Source organism: Oryx dammah, unplaced genomic scaffold (assembly GCF_014754425.2).
Source record: "Oryx dammah isolate SB20612 unplaced genomic scaffold, SCBI_Odam_1.1 HiC_scaffold_8, whole genome shotgun sequence".
Lineage (NCBI taxonomy): Eukaryota > Metazoa > Chordata > Mammalia > Artiodactyla > Bovidae > Oryx > Oryx dammah.
The window spans coordinates 38,778,917-38,802,329 of NW_024070192.1; the positions used below are offsets into that span (position 1 = coordinate 38,778,917).

The following is a 23,413-nucleotide window of genomic DNA, read 5'->3' on the forward strand; positions in this document are numbered from 1 at the left end:
AATCTGACGGTCAGATGAGCCACAAAGATGAAGCAGAGTCCTGAGGGCAGAAAGTGAAAGGACCAGGAAAAGACGCCAGGGAGGAGGGAAAGGACCGAGAAGCCTGAAGAAGACAAGGAGAGAGAGAGGGAGAGCGGTGTGTGTGTGTGTGTGTCTGTGTGTCTGTGTGTGTGTGTGTCTGTGTGTGTCTCTGTGTCTGTGTGTGTGTCTGTGTCTGTGTGTGTCTGTGTGTCTGTGTGTGTCTGTGTGTGTGTGTCTGTGTGTGTCTGTGTGTGTCTGTCTGTGTCTGTCTGTGTGTGTCTGTGTGTGTCTGTGTGTGTGTGTGATAAAGAGACTTCGTTCAAGCAGGAGTTTCTTTCTGCACATTACAGCCTGGGCCCTGGGCTGCTGTGAGTCTGGGGCAGACTCCAGCTCTGGGCGTGCTCTGGCGGGCAGGAGTAAGCTGACCCCCTCCAGTCCCCGCAGAGGCGGCCCTGTCTGGGCCCCGGGGACTCTCTTTTCAGATCCACAGCTGGGATTTTTTGATATCTGGCCCTTCAGCTCCACCCGGAGGCAAATTAAGGGAACACACTGGGTGTGTGTGGGGGGGCCGCGGCTCTGGGAGGGAGGGGTGCAAGCCATGCCTGAGATTCTGGGAAGGAGGAGGAGGGGACAAAGGCAGGTGGGGTGGGGCAGGAGCCCAGATCAGGCCCCTGGGGCAGGCAGGCAGGAGCGACGCCCGTGGCGGGGGGAGGCAGGGGAGAGTGGCAGAGGGCCCAGCCAGGTAGGCAGCAGGCAGCAACAGGTGGGCAGGCAGGGTGTGGGGGTGTGCCAGGTGTAGAGGGTGGGCACACAGGAAAACGAGCTCATGCCCAGAAAGCAGGGCCCAACCAAGGAAAGTGTCCTGGGTCAATGCTCTTCACCTTAATTCTCCAGGAAGGAGCTGAGCCAGCCAGCATTGAACACTGCATCTCTGAATTAACCCAGTGCAGACAGCCGGAGCTCTGGAGTGACTGGGCAAGGGGCAGCAGGCTAGACGGGGAGGGTCTGCTGGGCCAGTTTGACTCTGACTCTCTCCTCTGAGCATGAGGAAAGTTTGAAGTGAAACAATTAGGGTGGTCGAACCCCACAGCCCCTAAGATTCCGAGTGAAAGGTGCCTGGCCTGGAGCAGAATTAGAGTGAACAGCATCTCTGCTCGGTGGGGAGGCAGCTGGGGGAGGGGGAGGGAGGAGGGGGAGGGAGGGGAGGGTCTGGACCCCCGCCACTTGATTCACATGCACAAGTCAAGCATGTCGCAGGCCTGGAAAGCAACAGCTAGCAGAATGGACTCAACAGTGTTGTCATTAAGGACTGGAGTGGAGGTGGGGCTTCCATGCCATCCCCCGGCAACCTGATGACAATGCTCTCACACCTCCTCCTTCTCAAGGGCTGGGGTCGGGGGCTTATACACTGGGTTGGTGGGACCCCTGCATTCCCCAAGAGGATGCTCAGACAAGCCCCCTTGCCCCTGGACCCTCTAAGTTTCTCTCACCCTGGAGGCCTCAGTTCTCAGAGCATCCAGGGATGGCTTCCTCATCTCCACAACCACCAAACAGGGGCTCTACTGGGACACCCCCAGCCTTCAGCCTGACTACTGTTTGTGGGGTGGGAAGGAGCTCCCCGACTCTCCTCACTAGCCTTCCTACACTGCTCCAAGCCAGCTAACCTGGAAATGAGCATCAGCACCTAGCACAGGTCTGCAAGGAAAGCCCAAGTGGCAGGCCCAGTGCAGGTGACCAACGTGGGGAGTGAGGGTCCCCCAGTTCCTACCAGCTGGCCTGGAGGGGGTCCCACTGGAGGCCTGGCAGAGGGGGCAGGCGCAAGGGCAGGGACCTGGTGGGTAAGGGGACAGCCGTGTGCCAGGCGTGTTCTAGGCCATGGGCTGGGTTGCCCGTTACAGGCGTGGCGGCCAAGCTCAGGAACTGGATTCTTTGGTAGAATTTTGTATAATGAGAGTGTCGCATATTCCTGAATACCCTCTGTGAAACTGGAAGTGAAAGTCGCTCAGTCATGTCCGACTCTTTGCAACCCCACGGACTAAACAGTCCATGGAATTCTCTAGGCCAGAACACTGGAGTGGGTAGCCTTTCCCTTCTCCAGGAGATCCTCCCAACCCAGGTACTGAACTCACACATCTCTCACATTGCGGGTGGATTCTTTACCAGCTGAGCCACAAGGGAAGCCCAAGAATACTGGAGTGGGTAGCCTATCCCTTTTCCAGAGGATCTTCCTGACCCAGGAATTGAACCGGTGTCTCCTGCATTGCAGGCGGATTCTTTACCAGCTGAGCTATGAGGGAAGCCTCACATTCCCTGTGTAGGGGCAGGGAAAGGGGAGAAGGAATTACTCTGTGGCTGGGGGGGGGCGAGATCAATTAGGAGTTTGGGATTAACATATAAATATATTACTACAGGTAAAATAGATAAACAAGGACCTACAGTATAACACAGGGGACTACAGTCAATATTACAATAACCGATAATGAAAACTAATCTGAAAGAGAATATAAATACAAAACTGAATCACTTTGCTGTGTACCTGAAAGTAACACAACATTGCAAATCGTTTAAAAAATAAAAACAAATAAATAGAATGGTAGGGAATTGTTCAAGTGCATACAGGGAGGCATAAACAAACTGGAAGATATTTTTGTAAAAATCTGCCTCACAAACTGTGTGTGTGTGTGTGTATTTCATTGAAATCTATTGACCTCAAAGCTCTGGCTATGTTGTCTGCAGGTGAATGTGACCGTGAATAGCAATCAAGCCCCCTGCAACGGGGCAACAGAATCAAAGGGTTCCGTGTCTGCATTAAGGTCTGATGGAATAGAGACGGGCTGACTTTCATCCTGGACAATGGATTGTCTCAAGTTTCTTTTCCTACTTGTTGTATAAACCCCACCCTCATCTAAAATGTTGGCGCTTATATATTTAATTGGTCATTCTTAGAGAACAGAAAGGGCTTCCCAAGCGGAGCTAGCGGTAAAGAACCCGCCTGCCAATGAAGGAGACATGAATCTCGGGTTCAATCCCTGAGTCAGGAAGATCCCTTAGAGGAGGGCATGGCAACTCACTCTAGAGTTCTTGGCTGGGGAATCCCCATGGACAGAGGAGCCTGGTGGGCTATGGTCGGACATTACTGAAGTGACTTACTTAGCACACGTACGGAGTATAGGAAAGAGATAGAGACGAAGATTTTTCCACTAGCTCCTATATGGACACAATATATATTTTCAATGAAAAAATAGAAGAAAGAAGTGAATCTGCGGCATGGGAATGCTTCCCCTCAGATCTGAGAAAGAGGACCTCAGCCCTGCAGAACCACTCTTTTGTGACCTGGGCCTGTCTGGTCCCCCAGCCAGTGCCTCTCCACCAGTCAAGCTCTGCCCCAAGAGGACTGGTGGCCAGAGAAGCTGTGGGCACTGCCCTGTCATTCCCAGTAAAGGGGTCTTTGTAACCCTGCACTCAGGTCCCTGAGGGCGGGAACACAGCTGTCTGATATCTTTGGCACAGATATTTCTAGATTTCATGCTAAAGTGCTAGCTGGGTCAACTGAGCCCTGGGTCTCTCTCCATGGTGGCCCCAACCCCTCCCCTGACCACAGGTGACTCCTGTCCCCATGAGCTGTCCAGCCCCTAGCCCTGCCGAGGAGGGGCCTGCTCTTCCGTCCTGTTCACGTTCAGTCGGGAGGCAGAGGCACGGGCCTGTCTTTCCAGACAGTGGGAGAGAGAGAAAGACACAGTCTTGGGTTTAGCAGCATGATCCACCCCCGGAGCGGGAACAGGGCTCAGAGAGCCATTCATTCCCAGGAGGGAACCAGATAATCAGACTTCCTACCAGGGAATCTCTAATCTTTTCCCTCTCCGGTGGGAAGCCTCCCCTCACAGGTTCAATGGGGAACCCAGAGCTGGCTGCTCTTGGTCCTGTCCCTCTGGCTTGCGCCTCCTTCCACCCTCCCTGATCTGCCTCCTGGGTGCAAGTCCTGTAATGCCAACACTGCCATCTGAGCCCCTGCGGTGGGTGGCACATGGGCCCAGGGGGTTGGGGCGGGGCGGGAGGAAGGGGTGGATCAGGGAGACGGGGAGGGATAAAAACCTTTCATCGGATTGGGAGCTGTGAGGTTCCGCGAGCAGATCATTGAGAGCATCGCGTGTAGTTTATCCTCCTCTTCCTCATCATCGTCCACCGAGGCCGCGCGGCTGGCCGCTAGGTGGTGGTAGTTAATAGTGACTGCTCAAAGAGAACAGCAGAGACGCAGAGGCGTGAGGACCCTGGTCCCAGGGCAGGAGGGTCCGGACTCCCTCCTTACAGAGTCTGGGGTCGCCTTGAGCCTGCAGGGTGTGGAAGAGGGGACCGGAGAGCCTTTTGATGAGTTACTGGGGAAAGGATGGAAGAAAGTGAGGGCCGGGAGGCAGCTACAGAGCTCACTCTTGAAGGATGCCCTCTCTAGGAAGAACAGAAGCAAGAACTGATGGGGGCAGTCGGGGTAGTGAAAGACAGGGGCGCCCCGGCCCTGCACGGCTGAGGCCGGCCATGAGTGTCGGCAGATTCTTCGGCTCATGTCGTGGTCAGGCTGAACTACATCTGAATGTCACCCTAAAATCCCCCTCTTCAGACTGAAAATCCAACCTTCCCAGGTCTTTCCGGAGCTGCTCTCGAAGAGCTTGAGTCATGAGTCACCCCCCTGGGCTTCTGTTCCTTGAGGTGACCGAAACTGGGAAATGACAAGACTTGAAGAGGGCAAGTGGAAGTTGCAACAGCTGAGCCGAGCAAGAGCCCGAGATTAAGTGCCAGGTCGGCAAACACGGCTGGCCAAAGCTGTGTCTCCTCCTCAGCGGCACACCTGGGAGGGGAGGGGCCCCACACCTCCTGCCCTCCACACTGGTCGGGAACTCACGCTGTGGCTGTGTGTTTGCAGTCTGTACAGCCTGTCCACTAATACAGAGACCACCGGTCAACCACTTGTTGGTATGAGGAGAAGGTGGTCTGGCTGGCAAATACGTGCTCTGGGCTGGCACATTCCCTGACCTTGCCCCCAAGCTCAGCGAGTCTGGCTGGGAGAAACCCGTGGGCAGTGCACAGTGCTCACGTGTCGGTGATGCTCACCGCAGTGCTCTGACCAGAAAGGGAGCTCGGGGGTTGGTAGATGCTTGTGGATCAGCCCCCTGGGGCCCAAAGGGGTTACGTCCGGATGGGGCAATAACCCACGAGAACAAAGCCAACTTTCAACTCCCGGCCTCCAGAGGCCCCTTGTAGCTCCAAACCTCACCCTAGATGCCCCCGACTCCCACTATTGCCTCTGCAGCAGTGGCAGGTTGGGGGAGAGGCCTGGCTAGAGCAGAGTCAGAGAACAATTTGCACCCACAAACTACCCATAAGGCAGCACTGACTCAGCACCCAGGCTTCCCTATGGGGGTCAGGCAGCAGGCCGAGGCGAAACGGAGAGCTCCCCACCTTGTTTCTAGTCTCATCGCATTTTTTCCCCTGGGGCAGGGCATGAAAAGATGGCGAAAATACTGAACAGTGACTTCTGAGCCAAGAGACCTGGGGTTACGAAGTGAGAAGACAGCTAGATAGACAAGAGGCTACTTCTCAGAGGGATGATTTGTTGGGGGACAGGTCCCACATGAGGCTGAGCGACAACCTGCCTGGGTCACCCTGGCCCCAGGTGATGCTGCACCCCCCACCACCTGGAGCGCCCCCCCTTCCTCCTGAGCGAGGTTTGAGACACTCACTGTGCTCGTGTCTGTGGCCAGGGTAGATGATCCGGAACACGTAGTCGGTCGCTCGCCCCGTGCTCACGTCCTCCGCGTCCACGGACCGCAGGCTGCTGCGCTTCCGTAGCCTGGGGAACACCTTCCCCTGTAGGGGTGGGGTAGGGTGGGGTGGGTGGTCAGTCTGCCTCGGGTGGGGTCTGATGCAGGAGACCCCCAGGCTGGTGCGAAGAGCTCCATGTGGGGAAGGATGGGGGATGGGGGTTGGGGGGCAGGAGAGAACCCAGTCCCTACGTCCCCTCGCCCAGAGGTACCTTGCCCTGCTGGGTCCAGAGTGGGGGCTCCAGCTGCCCTCGGGGCAGAAGGCCGTTCTCCAGGCAGGACAAGAAGGATAGCAGGTGGCCCCCTTGCGGGAAGTGCAGCGGTGGCCTCTGGATGCCGTCCTGGCTCACCAGCACAAGCGTGCCGCCGCTCTCTGGGGATGAATGTGCACCAGTGAGGCCAGGGGGAGGGCCCGGAGCCAGGGGGCGGTGGGAGGGGGACAGGAGGTCCGTGGGCCACGCAGCCTCTCTCCCCTCACCCCTGCACCCAGCACAGGGGAGGCTCACTTTGCTGGTGGCAGTGGATGCAGACGATCTGACTGAAGGGCACGACCAGGGCGTAGTCCCAGTAGACGCTGCAGAGGAATCAGGTTGGTGTCACTGTGCCCGAGACCTGCCACCCCGTTGAGACGCCGTGAGACTATCCAGAGGATAGCGTGACTGTGGCTGAGCAGCGACCTCGGCCAGCCGTGTCCCCCGGGACCCCGTGCTGTCCTCATAGCAGAGAGCCTGGCAGTCGCAGCTGCCCAGAACTTGGCTCAGACAAACCTCTCTGTGCCCAGGCCTGGCTTGGTCTGAGAGATTCTGGGAACCTCCCCAGGCAGCCTCTCCCTGCAATTCTTGGCATTGGGTAAGAAGTGAGGTCTGCCCCCTGGAGCAGGCTGGGTCTCTCCATGCCCTTTCCGCCAGGGAGCAAGTGCCCACTCCCTTCCCTGACTCCTGGGAGGGGGTCTCAAAGCCCTCACCTCTTTTCCAGCTCAGAGTCCCCCAGAGTCCCGTTCATGAGCTGGTTGGGGGTCCACTTCAGAGTGAGGCTCTCTGCAGACTGGTGCAGGGAGAGGTAGCCAGGGACAGCCTCCATGTCCTCCTTCTACAGACAGGAGACACACAGAGGACAGAGAAGATGAGGGCCTGAGAGGCTCCTGATGGCCTGTGGAAGAGGAGCTCCAGGTGGGTTCAGCAGAGGCCAGACTGGGCCCATCACAGGGTCTGGGCCTGGGGACCGGGAGGAAGCAGGAGCGCCATGTGTCCCCTGCAGATGTGGGCACCTCCTTTCCCTGCCTGGCTGGGGCCACTACCTCTGCCCCGTGAGCCTCTTGGCTAGCAGATGGGTCCGGGTCAGTGATACCCAGGCTCGGTGTTCCCCCTGCCTGTTGGCCGCCATTCCTGCCCCCGGAAGGCCTGGTCTCAGTGGGCTGGAGTCGATGCCATCGTGGCTCGTGACAGCTCAAGGCTGGGCATGACGCGTGTGAAATGAAGCCTCTGAAGGGAGGGCTGGATGTGGCTGGAGGTCTGGGCCCCTCAGGAAGCGGGAGAGGTGGGGGGCGTTCGGCTCCCCTACCGGCTGCACCAGCACGTTGTTCTTGCCATAGAGCAGCCGGGCCCTGGAGTTCTGGTGCAGCGACTCCACGTACTCGCGGGCGCAGGCGGCGAGCCTATCCTCCGACGAACTGCCGCTTGAGTGTCGCTTTCGGATCTGCGCACAAAGTCACGGCTTGGCCCCTGTCCGGGGAGGTCGGCTTGGGGGCCAAGGACCCCGAGGGTCTTTCCTGTCCCCAGTTTGCCCTTGGCCTCAGACCAGCTCTGTGCTCCTGGCATTTATGTAAGAGCCAGTGCGGGGAAGGCTCTCCCAGGCTGGCCGCTACCGCCTGTATCTGCCAGGAGCGCATAGGCTGGCTGCCCTCGCCACAGGCCCAGAGGCCCACCCTGAGTGAGCACGGGGTGGGAAGAGGGACACCTACTCCTAGGGCTGGGCGCTTCGCGGGAGAGTCCTGGCGATGCGGGGGACCCCGGATACGGTGTCTCTGGACCAGCTCATCAGCAGAGGGGTCGGTCCAGTAGTGGTCAGCTGTCTTAAGCTTGGTATACTCCAAGGCACAGGGTCCCACTGTGGAGACAGGGACCACCAGCTCGGGGGTGGCCCCTTGGCACCTGCCCTGGAGCCCCCGCTGTAGGCCAGCACAGGCCTCTCTGATCCCATCCTTACCTAGAAGAGAAGCCAAGATGGGGCCAAACACAGGGTCTGCCAGTAACGCCTCCTTCTCGTAGTACTTGCTGCCAGGAAAGAGACAGACAGGGTGACTGCAGGTCTCCGGGCCTCCTTCCAGGGCCGTCAAGCTCACCAAGGAAACACGTCCACACAAGGACCCAATCCATGTCCAGTAATCAAGCAGCAATGAGTCCACAAGGGCTGAGCTTTGTGGGTGGCCTGGGGTGGTCCATGTGTTCAGGGTGCTACAGGGAATGGTGCATGCCTAGAGACCATGGTGGGCAGTCAGGCACCAGGGTGGGAGTGGGGAGCGGGTCTCGGGGAAGGGCAGTCACCTGCAGTTCTCCACCAGGTACTGCACGACCTTGTCCAGCACTTTCTCGATCAGCGCTGTGCGTACCCATATGTGCTTCAGGGCCTGCAGGCTGAGGGCTGGGGCCTTCCCGCTGGCAGAGCCCTGTCTCCGCAGGGTCTCCTGGTTGCCTGCCCAGGGTTTCCTGCAAAGAGAGAGGTGGGCTCTAGGAGTGTGAGGGCTTGGGGGGCAAGCCACAATGCAGACTGGTGGCTCTGGGAGCCGAGTCTGGTGCCACAGGATGAGAATCCAGAGGAATTACTGGGAGGAGGGGTTGGAGATGAAAGGGCCCCCCCCTCACCACCACCCTTGGTCTGGCCCCTCACCTGAGAGGCCCTTGGAAATGGACGGAGCAGGAGGGCGGGGCGGGGCCGGCCTAGGGCTCACCTGCCCTCCAAGTGCTGCTGCAGCTCCTGCACCTTGTGGCAAATCTCCCCGGCCACCGGGCACGCCTTCCCCACCTTGGTGAACAGGGCTGCCATCTTGTCACTGCGCAGGAAGCCAGCAGCGCGGCGCCTCAGCTGATGCAGGAGGCAAGCCTCCACCGCACCTGGGCCACAGAGGGTCGGCAACTGAGCCTAGGCAAGACGGTGATGGGGAGAACACCCCCTCCCTCATATCTGTGGGGAGCACAGAGGCAAGGACTGCCCCAGGCGAGGACTGGGGCGTGCAGTTCAGGCTTAGGGGGGCCACGGAGATACACCCCGACGTCCTCCCAAAGGGCTCCCGCCCATGCCCCTGCCCGCCCAGGGTGGACCCCTGGGGGCTTTGACGTGCCATTCCATCCCTGTCCCCTCCTGCCACCTGGCCTGGTGTGTCATGCCTCCTGTATGTGGCATTGTCCTGAGGCTCTGAGGACAAAGCTGCCAGGGCGGGTTGGCATGGGTGACTCCACCCCTGCCCACGAGGGCAAGCGCGGACAGCACCCCCAGAAGGGACGAGGGGAGCACACAGCCCGGCAGCCCTCCTGGAGAGCACCAACGATGCGGTTGCTAAGGAACGAGGCTCTGGAGAAGGAGCTGAAATATTGATGAAGCCACTGCAGAGATCAGACCTGACGGCGGCCCTGAATTATTGATGAGCCCTGCAGGAGTGAGAGATTTCTCCTTCCCATGCAGGGAGGGCTTCCCTTCATTCATTCATATTTTTAGGGGCTAGGCCTACTCTCTCCGTCTGGATGCTGCTTACAGCAGACAAGCTCCACAGGAAGCAAAGAAGGGCGTGGTGGGGGAGGGTGGGGAGCTGCCCTGGGCACAGACAGATGCTAAAAAGAAATTAGTGTGGAGGTATGGGGGAGGAAGGGGCTTGGCCATGACTGAGGCTAAGCTGATTGTTTTACAGCTGAGGAAGGAAAGGCCCTGAAAGGGAAGAAGGCTGATTCGCATCACAAAGTGGCAGAGATGGGAGGAGGAGCCAGGGCCCCAAACGTGGGCTGAGCCCCTTTCACCTCCTCCAGGTATGTTGGGGGTGGGGGCTCACAGGTGGGAGGAGGTCTCCTCTTGCCTCACGTGTTCTCCTTTCACAGGGACTGGGCTGGAGGTGGGCTTCCAGGTGGCGCTAGCGGTAAAGAATCTGCCTGCCAGTGCAGGACACACAGGTGGGTTCAATCCCCAATTCGGGAAGATCCCACATGCCTTGGAGCAACTAAGCCCGTGAGCCACAACTACTGAGCTTGTGTTCTAGAGCCTGGGAGCTGCAGCTACGGAGCTCACATGCTGCAGCTACTGAAGCCAGCAGGTCCTAAGCCCGTGCTCCGAAACAAGAGGAGCCACTGCCGTGAGAAGCCCACATACCAAGAGAGAGTAGCCCCTGTTCACCTCAACCAGACAGAAGCCCGTGCAGCAATGAAGACCCAGCACAGCCAAAAACAAATAGATAAAACTATCTTAAAAAAAAAAGAAAAGAAACCTGCTCTTCGGAAATAACCACTGAAAGCAGTGGCTGTCACCTAATCTCTGCCTTCACTGTTCTGGTCACTGCTGTCCTGTAAGTTTTGGCTGTCTCTTGCACTGAGGTTGAGAAGTTTAGAGAGTCCCTCAGGCCAACCTGGAAGCCGGCCAGCTCAATGAGAGTGGTCCCAGGGGAGGGGAAGTTAGCGCCCCTGCCCTCTCCTGGGAGTTCAGGCCTGGGCGATGCAGCCTTTCCCTCCTGCCACATTCATACATGTGTGAGCACGTGTGTACGCAGACAGGTTTATCTACAGGTGTCATGTGTGTACGAGGCATGTGGGGGAATCTCCGCTTCAGAGTCACATGACCCGCTCCGTGGTAGGTCCCTGGAGGTCCTACGTAGCCCTGGGGCAGGGAGCACAGACGAGTGGTCCTCTAGTCCTAGTCTCTTGGTCCTGCTGCAGCTACACGCCCACACCTGGAGGAAGGTGGTGACTGTTTCCCGGGGTGGCAGTGCCCGTTCAGAGCGGGAGAAAAGCAGAGAGGAACAGGAACCAGAGTGGCAGCAGGCGGCATCAGTCCTGCAGGGGACCGAGCTCCTCAGTGATGTGACTAATTGCCGAGGTAATGAGTCATTAGCCTTCCTACCTTCCCCAGGCGACCGTCGAGTGGCACGCGCGAAGCCAGGCTGGGGAGCTGGGGATCCAAGCAGGGCCTAGCCTCACCCAGCCTGCCAGGCAGCCTCTGGGCAGAGAGTTCTCTGGGGGTGGGCGGAGGCATGCCTCCATAATCACCGTGAGTAGGGAATGCTGAGAGAAGAACAGCACATCCGGTGCCCCCACTCACCCTGTGGCCCTGAAGTGCCTCCTGTGAAACCCGGGCAAGGTGCCAGGCAATGTTTGCAGCAGGAGAAATCTCTCTCGCCTCTCTACCTTCCAAGCAAAGTAATCAACCCTCTGCCAAAGTAACACCCTCTGCCAGGTGTTCCTACTCTTGACTCCCCAGGCTCCTGAGTCAGGACTTGTTAGACCACACTACGCCTCCCCCATTCCCAAAGGACTGAATCTCGCAGAGGAGAAGTGCGTGCAATGAAAGATGTTATCGTGTGCAGTGCGTAGGCAAAATAAGATCATAACACTTATAATAATTGAGAATTACTCTCCTGAGAGGGTCTGTGGATGGGCTTCTGGACTTTCCAGAGAGCTCCTAACTTTGTACACAGAATCATCAGCCTCCTCCCACATGCATAGGTGGGTGGTTCTTTTCCGGATAAAGAATCCTTGAGTTTTGGTTTCTAAAAGGGGTCTCTGATCCCAGAAAATTTTAAAACCCCTCTCTAAGACTTCTGGGTTGAGCAGAATCACAGACATGTCCACTGATTGACACTCACAGAGATTCAAGCACAAAGACCCGCCTGGTCCCTCCCGGTGTACAGTGAACCCACACTCAGAGCTGCAGCTGCAGAGCCACCAGCAATAGTGTCCAACTCTCCAGCTGTCCACACTCCCCAGGAGGGCCTCTCACAGACCAGTAAGCTCCCCTCCCCAGGGTAAAGGCCACACAGAAGCCTCTGGAGGAGAGGGCCCTGGCAAGCCAAATCACCAAGTCAGCCGAAACCGTCCCCCTTCTGACAGAGCTGTCTCGGCCCTGGTCCCCCAGCAGTGACATGAAGGCTTCAGATACCAGGGTTCCTAGTACCACCCACAGCCACTCCAGATGCCCCCAAAGATGGGAAACACCATCCTGATAAGTCGTTCGGCTCATTTCACATAAGGAAAACACAGGCTGATTAAGAACAAATCGACACTGTTACTGCTTTTGGTGACTGGTTGGGAGGGAAGCATTTGGGTGAGTGAATTGAAGCAGAGAAACAGACATGACTCAACAAGCTGGATCCTCTCACTCCCCACCTATGGTGGCCTTTGGAGCTGCAGCACCAGAGGGGCCCAGGGTGCCCTCTCTACTCCGTCATCCTGGTCCACTGACAGCAAGGCTCAGGGAACTGCTGCCAGTGAGCCAGGATGACAGAGTAGAGAGGGCACCCTGGAGCAACTTCGCACGCACACATGCACGCACGCATGCACGACACGCTCATACGGTGTAATTACAATGCCACTCTGAAAAAGAGTGAGGATGCTCTCCAGGAGCTGAGAACAGAAAAGTCTTCAAAAGAGACCTTTGGATGACAAAAAGGGTGGGGTAAACAAAGAACACAATGTTTTTAAGATTAGGATAAAAAAGTCTGGAAGGAGGCACAAGAAGCAATATAGTCTTGATTTTTTGATCCAGGTTACTGAATCAAAATGATAATAATTGCATCATGAAAAGATGCCAGAGATTCTCTCCATCTGGGAGGTGAATTGTCACACAACTCAGAAAGGCTCAGATCTGTCCATGGGCACCCCACCCTTCACCAGCTCTCAGCAAGTAGGGTCTGCAGGTTAGTTTGGTTCCCCCCTCTTACAGGAGCGCCCGAGCTCTGCTTAGGGCAGCCACTGGTGATCTGAGCTGCGCAGAGACCGAGAAATGATTCCGTGGGCTGAGAGCAGCTCTGGTGTCTCAGGAGCCCACAAGAATGGATTAAAGCGAGTGGGGCTTCTCTGGTGGTCCAGGGGTTAAGACTCTGCACTTGCACTGCAGTGGGTGTGGGTTCAGTTTCTGGTTGAGAACTAAGATCCCACATGCGACGAAACACAGCCAAAAAAAAAAAAAAAAAAAGAATGGACTAAAGCCATGGCTGCCCAGGAAATGCAGCAGTAGACACTGACAAGGGTCCTCAATCAGCCCTGGGTCCTCAGAAGCAGCCCCGGCTCTCACACGCACATCCCCAACTAAACTGGGTTCAGCAGCCAAGGGGCCTGGACAAGCCCAGTACAGTTACAGGGGGGCCCACTGAACGGCCTTCCAAGGATGACGCTAGTTGGCTGAGGTGGAGGACACGGCGACCGGAGTCAGCACAGCCTGGCGTGGAGGCTGCGCCCGAGGCTCCGAGGCGGGAGGGGTGGATAACGGGAGGAGCAGGTGTGTTCAGTGCTCCGGCCCCCACCTCCGCCAGCTGCCATCTGTGCATCGGGCGAGTTCAGCCTCCGAGTGAGGACAGTTAAACAGGTGGCTGCTTTGGGGCCTGGAATTTTGGGGGACTTGACTCAGAGCAGAATTTTTAAAAGTCTGGGAGGGGGGAACCAAGATTTCCAGGAGAGGAGCAACCCCCCTGGAGATAGAAACCGGGGTAGGATGGGCAGCCTCCTTTCACACGGTGGATAAAGTGGGCGGAGCAAAGAGGTGAGGCCCAGCATCACACATCTTTCCTCTTCCCACTTCCCTGACCGGCTATTTCCACCCAGGGATTTATAACAGCTGCCTCCACGCGGAATGAGCATTTCTATGGTAACGGGGGTACATTTTCCCTCTGCCTGCACTGGTGATGCTGGCTGTTTGCTTCAGCTTTGTGTGTTGGGGGAGGGAGTTTGGCACGCAGCCTTGTTCAAAGCCCTAAAACAAGAAACAACTCTCCCATCCAGACTTTCACTGGGAGGAGACAGCCCTTCCATGAGATTCCAGAATTACACAGGTGAAGGAAATGAGGTTCATCCAGCACATATCCATCTTCCTTGTCCCGCTGGGGATGCAGAGCAAAGTCCACGTGCAGAGCTCACACTGGCTGCCCAGGGAGCCAGGCCAGTGCCAGCCACACCCAGCTCGGCAAGGGACCCACTGTCTCAAGGACATCAATCCAGCAAATGTCCCTTCCCTGTATCTTTCACTTTTCCCTATTAGATATTTTCCATTTGTATATAAGGGATTCCCAGGTGGTGAAGTGGTAAAGAATCCACCTGCAATGCAGGAGATGCCAGGGTTCGATCCCTGGGTCAGGAAGATTCCCTGGAGTAGGAAATGGCAACCCACTCCGGTATTCGAGCCTGAAAAGCTCCATGGACAGAGGAGCCTGGCGGGCTACAGTCCATGACGTTGCAAAGAGTCAGACACCGCTGAATGACTAACACTTCCCAGTATTCTTGCCTGCAAAGCCCCATGGACAGGGAAGCCTGGCAGGCTATAGTGCATGGAGGTCACAAAGAGTCAGATGTGACTGAACACACATGCATATTTGTAAATAAACCTCCTCTGCTGCTAAGTCGCTTCAGTCATGTCCAACTCTGCGCGACCCCATAGACGGCAGCCCACCAGGCTCCACCATCCCTGGGATTCTCCAGGCAAGAACACTGGAGTGGGTTGCCATTTCCTTCTCCAATGCATGAAAGTGAAAAGTGAAAGTGAAGTCACTCAGTCGTGTCTGACTCTTAGCGACCCCATGGACTGCAGCCTACCAGGCTCCTCCATCCATGGGATTTTCCCAGCAAGAGTACTGGAGTAGGGTGCCATTGCCTTCTCCGAAATATTCTCTATTTTCTTCAATTAAAAAAAAATAAACCACCACCTCCCTTGGCCCTGTATCCCTACTTAGGTATTAAACCATTTAGCTGCTCCCCTTTATGTAACCTCTCTCAAGAACGTGATGGTGTGGTCACTACTGTGACAGGTCATCTGGGGCTGTCTCCCTGAGGAAGGGCTTGGTCTTGATCTCCAGGGAGAGACTCCGGGTGCCCTTCCTCGGGGTGGTCTCCGTAGGCAGCCCGAGAAGGTGGGACAGGGCGGGGAGGGTGGACATGTGCCACGGTCCCCCCCCCTCCCTCCAGACAGGCACGCCTGTGGCTCTGTCAAGGCCGGGGATTTCCCACGGGCACTGACGGATGGGGAGACAGAGCACCGAGAACTTTTCTGTTGGGACGGGGAGCTGCAAACGCCCTTGTTTTTCTTACAAAACCAGCCTTCAGAGCCTGCCGCAGCAGTTGTGGTCAGCACTGAGGTTTCAGGCCTCTGGCTTTCTCTATAGCAGCTCTCTTGTGGTGGTGCAGGGGTCCAGTGTCTTGGGTTTCTACCCTTTTTCCTCTTTTTGGAATTTCACCATGACAGGCCACTGCCCAACTGACCATCCTACTAATGGGCAGCCAGATGATGGCTGGTCTAGTGTGGGCTGTTGAAGGCAAGAGAGGGTACGGTTTGTGCCCTTCTTGTGTTTGCTGTCTAGAACTACCCACGTCCCCCAGCCCAGACCCTGTCTCTGGTTTAGAAGACCAAGGATGGGAAGGGGAGGAAGCAGCCTCAGCCAACAACAGGTCCTTCCTGGTTCTAACTGGGGGTCCAGGATCAGGGAGGACCCTTCAGAAACATCTACTCCTTCCCTTGTTCTCCCCACCTCCCCTGGGTACCGATGCTAGACAGTGAAGCCCCCACCGCTCACAGATGTGTGTACATGGAGTTGGGGACAGAGCCTGGGTCAGTTTGGGAATAGGACAATCTCTGTGTATTGAGTGAACACAATGTCATCAGTCTACAAGGCAAATTCAGATATGAAAACTCAGTGACTAGCATGTAGTGCTGTGAAGTGAAAGTCGCTCAGCTGTGTCCGACTCTTTGCAACCCCCTTGGAATTCTCCAGGCCAGAATACTGGCGTGGGTAGCCGTTCCCTTCTCCAGGGATCTTCCCAACCCAGGGATCGAACCCAGGTCTCCCACATTGCAGGCGGATTCTTTACCAGCTGAGCCACGAGGGAGCAAGACTTTAGACCCCTCCCTCCTGTATCCAACATCCAGGTCCAGCACCCAGAGGGTGGGACACATTTGCATACTTGTCTCTTCTGTAGGCTCACATGCCCAGAATCCTATTTAAGGATGCCTTCAATACAGATGTGTTGAAATAAAAATATTTCCTGTAAAATAAGTTACATACACTTGCTATTTCTATCTCTTCTTCCATCCATCCTCTCCTCTGCTTTTTTTTTTTAAAAAAACAAAACAAAACAAAACATTTCATCATGGAAAATTCCAAACATATACAAAAGAGAATGATACAACGATGCCCCACGTACCCATCACACACCATAAGCAAGGTTTGACCAATCTTAGTTATACCACCTCCAACCACTTTCCCCTTATTCCTAGGTTATTTGGGAACCAATTTTAGACATCATGTATTTTTTGCCATAAATATTTTAGTATGTATCTCTTAAAGAGGACTTTTAAAAACATGTGCCTAATACCTGTACTGCACCTGCAGAATTAATAATAATTTCTTAATATCTTCAAATTCCTAGATTGGGTTCCCAGAGTTCAAATTTCTGGTTGTCCAGATCCTCCAAGTTCCCAGAAACATGGATTCCCAGAGGGCATCCGGGAGAGGGCTCTAGGAGGCTTTATGGGGAAGGTTATAAGATCACTTTCAAGAACAAAGCAGAAGGTCGCTGGTGGTGACAATACAGAGCACCTACTGCATACTCCATGCTGGGTGCCTGGTTTCCGTCACCCCTTTAACCCCTCACAACAGCCTTATGGTGCAGGTTCAGAGTCGCCGAGGAAGAGGGCATGGGCACATACTGGGTGACATAGTCAGCCTGTGAAGCCAGGTAAGGTCTGTCGGACGCCAGGGTCTCGGCCGCAGACCGCTGCCACCTGCCCTCAGCCACGCCCCAAGACAAGGGGCGCGAGCCAGTCCCCCAGAGGGCCTTCCTGCCTACCCGATAGCTTCCGGGTGCAAAGTGGGGGACACACAAGCTGAGAATGAGCTATTCAGTGTGGGCAGGAAGCAGAGAGAAGGGCTCCCTTTCACTGAAGAGAGAGACTGAAAACTGCCTGGTGTCTGACTCTCAGAACACGCGGCAGCATCCCAGGTGGGACGCATCCTCCGTCACACCTGCTTCTCTCCAGCTCATTAGTATCTCCCCGCCTTTCCCTAGAGGAGCTGGCTGCTGCGGCGGACCTTCCCCGGCTAATGAAAGCCGCTTAGCAACAGGGAGCTGGTTAATAAAGCCCTGGTGCGGTTCCCAGCTCCAGAGACTCCACCCCCATCTCCCATCCTCAGCCCAAAGCAACCTCAGGTGGACCGATCGTAGGGCGGAGGGCAGGGAGCCTGGGGACTGATGGCAGGGCTGGCCCCCTCTGGCCTGGGTCCACCCCCAATGCCCGAGGACATTTACATCTAAGAACCTCCTTGGCCAGGCCCAGAATCTCTCCGTGGGCCTCCTAAGGCCCTTCTACCCACTGGTGGTTAAAAATCCAACCTCAGCGCCCAATGGGAATGGAGCAAACAGAGACAATGGGGAGGCAGACACTCCCAGGCCTGAGCTGGGAACTGAGGGGAGGCCCAGTGCTCCTCGGTGGAGCCCAAATTACCCCAGACCCCTCCATGGGAAGAGAGTGAGCAGGCATATTACAAACGCAGAGTTCAGACAATCTGCTGTTTGACCCTGGGCTTGAGTTGCCACAAAGCACCTTGCCCTCTGGAGGAGGGGGTGGCAGGAGATACTGGCCTACACCTGGGGGTTCAAGAAGCAGGGTGAAAACAGGAAGCATTCATTTCACTCAGCAGTAAGTGTCCACAGTCAAAAAGTGTCAAAGGCCATATTAGGGAGGAAAATGCAAACTTGACATGACTTTTCAAGATAAAGAGGAGAGAGGCTTCCCTGGTGGTCCAGTGGCTAAGACTCCACACTCCCAATGCAGGGGTCCTGGGTTTGATCCCTGGGCAGGGAGCTAGATCCCATATGCCACAGCTAAATATCCAGCATGCCACAACAAAGACTCAGTGCAGCCAAACAAATAAAAAAATAGATACATAAACTAAAAAAAAAGATGAAGAGGGGATATTAGAGAGCCATCTTCCACAGTGGGGTTTGGGTCTGTTCTCTGGGGCGGGGGGGCAGTTACTAGGTCTGGGGGGCTGGGAGGGGGCGTCTCAGGGTAGCGCTGCAGCCACACTCCTTGGTAAGAGAGCAGGACACAGAGATCCCGTCCTGCCGGCCGGGTGTGCCAGCTGGGTGTGCCAGCAGGGCCTGCTCACAAGGTTACCACCTGCAGGGGCCCGACCAGCTTCCAGACAGACAGGTTTAGAAACAAGCACAGCAGACACACAACAAAAGCGTGTTCCTTGCCAGGCCCCGAGTCTCCTTTCTCCCCTTGAGGAACAGGAACACCGGGGCTAGGTGTTGACCCAGGGATTTTTCAGTTCCATTTCTAAGGCTCTCCAGAAGGTGATGTTTCTGGTTCAAATGTCTATATTCTAAGGAAGCTTAGGGAAGCTCTTCTAGCTCAGGCTCTGCCCTCTTCAGTCAGACACCCCCTAACCATCGTCTGCCATGAACAGAGGGGCCAGGGCAGGGCAGAGGGGCCCAGAACCCCAGGCCTCTATAAAGCTCAAGGGAAAGGGGTCACTCACTGCATAGCTAATCCAGTCTCCACAGCCTTCACTCCACTCCCTTTCTCTGCACTCCCATTTCCCCCCAGAACAAAGCTGACTTCTGGATATGGATAGGACCACTGTAAGACCCAGGGCAGGGGACTTACCTGGTGGTCCAGCGGTTAAGGCTCTGTGCTGCCAGTGCAGAGGGCGTGGGGTCCATCCCTAGTTGGGGAACTAGGGTCCCGCATGCCATGTAGAATGGTCAAAAGATTTTTAAAACAAGACCCAGGGGAAGACTGGATCTACTTCCAAGTAAAAATGCACTTCTGAACGTTTTCCCAGCAGGTGAAGGAGCTTGGCATATCAGAATCTCCAAAAAGCCAGAAGACTGGAGTTTTCCATCAGTACATGTCTGTTCTTCCTGCCTGCCCCCCCGCCCAAAACCCCCAGGAATCCCTGGTTATGATTCCACCATGTGATACAGGCAGGAGAAAGGGCTGATAATCACTGCTTTAAACCAACCTTACTTTGAGCTCAAGCTGGGATCCACCTCACCACTGAACACCACCATTAGTACAGTGTAAGGATTCCTCTTCCTGTGGGTCTCAGATGCCCGGCTCAACTTAGCTTTATTCTGCTGGCAGCCCCTCCTGCTGGCGTTCACTTTAGTGACTGTGCACTGAGCCCAAGGCAGAGGCAGCAAACTGGCAGAGGCTTGCAGATGCCTCTTGTTGAGCCCACACAATTTTTTTTTAATGGGAGTTAGTTATCAGCATTTAAAAACTGGGACATTTCATATAGAAACCCAGACTGCTGGCTTCTCTTAAAATAAAACAAAGGCATTTCATATAGAAACCCAGACTGCTGGCTCCTCTTAAAATAAAACAAAGGCCACGGCAAGCCCAGGACCAGCATTCCTGCAGAAGCTGAGTGGTGGCTGCCCCCTTCAAACCTGGCCAGGGCTGTACCCACTCCTGACCACTGCCTGCTGTCCCACATCCGGACTTTCTCATCTGACCCTGTGGGCATTTCAGTTTGCGCTTTGACCTAAGGTAACTCCTGAAATCCAGCCAAACCGGGCTCCTCTTGCTTTGGGACTGGTTTTAGAACAATGGAGACTTGGGTCAATTTCATAGACTCTTGATCTATTTCAGTGACCGAAACTGACTGAAAGTACAAGAATCATTCCTTTTGAAGGTGGTATCTCTGCCTGCTGGAAAGAGGCATGGGCTTCAAGGCAAGAGGCTGAAGTGAAAGCCCTGCTGTTTCCCCGGGACCCCTGGACTGATCAGAGGAGAGCAGGCAGTTTCTTCTCACCCTAACGGGCCTGATGGTGGGATGCCCACAGCTTCCCGCCTGCCTCTCTTCCCCGTTCCCTCACCGCCACCCACCTTCGGCGCCCACGCACAAGCTGTTTTCTCTGTTTCATTGCTGTGCGTTTGCTGTGTGTGCTCTGGATGAAACTGAGCACCACTGCCACGGTGCCACTGGGCCACCACCTTCTGGTGACAGTGACAGACAGTGGCTGATGTCAGGGGGACTCAGCATAGGTAGAAGGGAGTAGGGTTCTAATACTCTTTAAAGTCACTTATTTTGAGACCAGCATGGTTTTTCCCCAGCAGAGCTTCTGCCAGAGAAAAGGTGGGATCGGATTGATCCTGTGGACCTGACAAGAGCTAAAGCATCTCAAAGAATCAACTTACCCAAAAGGGAGATAGTAGGACCTCAAATCCTGCAAACCTAGCTTCAGCCTTAATGCCCAGAAGAGGAGGAAAGACGGACGTTTTCCTGAGCTCTTACAAAAGTAGGAATGTTCACACGCTTCATCTCAATCCCCAGGAAAATTCCTTGAGGTGGGAATCACCACCCTGTTTTCAGAGGAGCAGACTGAGGGTGACTGAAGTCAAGAAACTGTCCAGTACAACTTGAGAAGAAGAGCATCAGGATTTGCCTGGACCCTCAGCCTGTTGCTCGGGCTCTGCTCACAGGCCGCCTCTCCCCAGTCGCCTCCCACATTTCTCTGCTTTTTTTTTCATAGCTGTTACCACACCTGTTACTGCAGGATATATTCCTGTGTGCTTTTGTTTTCTGTCTGTCTGCCCACAGAGTGTAATCCTCTGGGGACAGAGAGACAGTTCACCTTGTCACTGCTGTTTCCCTGCCTGGTAGAGGAAGTGTCTGGAACCTGGGAGACCTTCAGTGTCTGCTGCTGGATGGACGGGAAGGCGGCTCTACTGGCCTCACCATGCTACTGCGAGAAGTGTCCCTCTCTTGATCTGCTCCTTTCATTCCTTCCCCTCAGAAATGCACAACCTCCCTTCCATGAACACCAGACACCAACCTCAGAGGCAGAGGAAAACAACACACAGATGGCAAACGGCGCAGAGCAACTAAGCCCGTGCACCACAGCTACGTGCTCTGGAGCCCAGGGGCCACAGCTGCGGAAGCTCGCGTGCCCTAGAGCTTGTGGCCGCGACAAGAGAGGTCACCGCAATGAGAGGCCCACGCACCGCAACTACAGAGGAGCCCGCGCAGCTACGAAGACCCAGCACAGCCAAAAATACTCAAATAGATGCTTTTGCAAAAGATGGCAAATGGAAAGTCAAATTCCTGGAAATCCAAGAAAACTCAGTTGTGTGCAGAGACAGTCTTGCTCCTACAAAGGCAGAAATGTTCACGCTGAGCAGGAAGCGGTGGTTTATTACAGACTTTCTCTTCTCTGAGCGGGGAAGTCTTGGCTAGACTTCCTCGATCCTCCTGTGGATTTGCATGCAATTGAGTGTCTGGAGAGTTGGGAATGTTGACGCAACGCAGGTGGGATTGATTAGAAAACAGATGTAGCACAGAAAGCATCCAGAGGCACAGGCCCATTCCCAAAGTTAATGCAAGGATAAACCAGCACCGTGGTTCCCCAACCCAACTACTGAGGCTGGTGGTTCTTAAAGTGCGGTCTCTGGACTAGCAGCACCAGCATCTCCTGTGAACTGGTTAGAAATGCAAATTCCTGGGTTCGCCTCAGAGATACTAGAATCAGAAACTCCAGGGCTGGGCCCCAGGAACCTGTTTTAACAGGCCCAACAGGTGACTCTAGGCTTCCCAAGCGGCTCAGCAGTAAAGAATCCGCAGGAGACATGAGTTCAGTCCCTGGGTTGGGAAGATCCTCTGAAGGAGGGCATGGCTGCTGCTGCTGCTGCTGCTGCCAAGTCGCTTCAGTCGTGTCCGACTCTGTGCGACCCCACAGACAGCAGCCCATCAGGCTCCGCCATCCCTGGGATTCTCCAGGCAAGAACACCGGAGTGGGTTGCCATTTCTTTCTCCAGTGCATGAAAGTGAAAAGTGAAAGTGAAGTCGCTCAGTCGTGTCAGACTCTTCATGACCCCATGGACTGCGGCCTACCAGGCTCCTCCGCCCATGGAATTTTCCAGGCAGGAGTACTAGAGTGGGAGGGCATGGCAACCCACTCCAATATTCCTGCCTGGAGAATCCCATGGAGAGAGGGCTACAGTCCATGGGGTCACAAAGAGTGGGACATGATTTAGCCACTAAACACAACAACAGCAGCAGGTGACTATGATGTGAAAATTTGAGCACTATTGTCTTTAGGGACTAGACATATAAAGCAGATTCTTGGGCCCTGGAGATCCTAATTCAGTAGGTCTGGGATGGGACCCAACAAGATTTCATAAGCTTCTGAGTTGATTCTGACTTACAACCTGGTTTGAAAACTACTGACCCCGAGGACTCTTCCTGTGGCCCCAGGGCAGTATCCTCAGTTTTTAAACCCCTTTCTCATTACCCTCCAGTCACTCACTCACCACACAGAGCAAGGATGTGGCTGCTATCTTCATGCACAAACTTCCTGGTGACAGCCTCCTCCATGATTTGCTTCACCTGTGAATAAATGGGCGGCACCGTTATTGATTGAGTGAGTGATCGATCAAAGGCCTGTGAGCAAGTAAATAGCTTGGCTTGCCAGCCTGGTCTGAGTTCAGCCACTTGCAGAGTAGAGGATAGGAATGGGAGGGGTGGGGAAGGAAAGTTTCTTCAATACATACATTGCCAAATGTCTTGGAAACGCAACCAGAAAAAGGCAGCCTGCCAGGATCTTCTGTCCATGGGATTTCCCAGGCTGGAATACTGAAGTGGGTAGCCATTTCCTTCTCCAGGGGATCTTCCCAACCCAGGGATCAAACCCAGGTCTCCTGCATTGCAGGCAGATTCTTTACCAACTGAGCCATCAGGGAAGCCAAAAAAGGTGCTATAAACCCACTAATCAATCAGTTCAGATATTCCAACCCAGGAGGAAGGACCCTGCTGTAAGAACAGGGATGGGATGCTGTTTGCACATCTGTACTTGGCTGCAGAAGGCTTGTCCTTCAGGGACAAATTGTCTCAGTACAGGCCGCAGGAAGACACCTGACCCTCCTTTTCTCCCTTCTCCAAGGGGAGGGTAAGTCCATCCAGGTCTCAGGGACACTCCCCACATGCTCACAAGCCCAGCCTTCCCTCTGTCTAGGTAAAACCCTATGTTTGGGTTCCTACCTGAATGTAAAAGCTTCAGAATATCTTGTAAGGTAAGCAGTCACAGCTTTCTTTAGAAAACACTTTAAAAACCTTTTAAATTCATGTACAATAAACATATAGAAAAGGGTATATATTCATTGGAAGGACCATTGCTGAAGCTCCACCTGATTCTAAGAGTTGACTCACTGGAAAAGACCCCGATGCTGGAAAAGGTTGAAGGCAAGAATAGAAGGGGGCAGCAGAGGGTAAGTTCGTTAGATAGCATCACTGACCCAGTGGACAAGAATTTGAGCAAACTCTGGGAGACAGTGGAGGACAGAGGAGCCTGGCATGCTATAGTCCAGGGCGTTGTACAGAGTCCAACACTACT

The 23,413-nt window shown here is 54.9% G+C and overlaps 1 protein-coding gene across 3 annotated transcripts in view; it reads right to left on the reverse strand.

Moving 5' to 3' along the window:
- SGSM2 (small G protein signaling modulator 2) overlaps window positions 1–23,413 on the reverse strand; it is a 37,714-nt gene that overhangs the window by 9,860 nt on the left and 4,441 nt on the right. For 2 of the 3 annotated variants that reach the window (XM_040243772.1, XM_040243771.1), the window contains exons 2-12: window positions 22,335–22,410; window positions 8,782–8,944; window positions 8,378–8,539; window positions 8,040–8,107; window positions 7,795–7,940; window positions 7,395–7,529; window positions 6,799–6,923; window positions 6,341–6,408; window positions 6,047–6,207; window positions 5,754–5,880; window positions 4,114–4,248 (exon numbers count right to left, since the gene is read on the reverse strand). In XM_040243772.1, the coding sequence (XP_040099706.1) occupies window positions 4,114–4,248; window positions 5,754–5,880; window positions 6,047–6,207; window positions 6,341–6,408; window positions 6,799–6,923; window positions 7,395–7,529; window positions 7,795–7,940; window positions 8,040–8,107; window positions 8,378–8,539; window positions 8,782–8,944; window positions 22,335–22,410 (1,366 nt within the window). The remainder of the gene's footprint in view (window positions 1–4,113; window positions 4,249–5,753; window positions 5,881–6,046; window positions 6,208–6,340; window positions 6,409–6,798; window positions 6,924–7,394; window positions 7,530–7,794; window positions 7,941–8,039; window positions 8,108–8,377; window positions 8,540–8,781; window positions 8,945–22,334; window positions 22,411–23,413) is intronic. The other variant, XM_040243773.1, reaches the window with a different exon arrangement.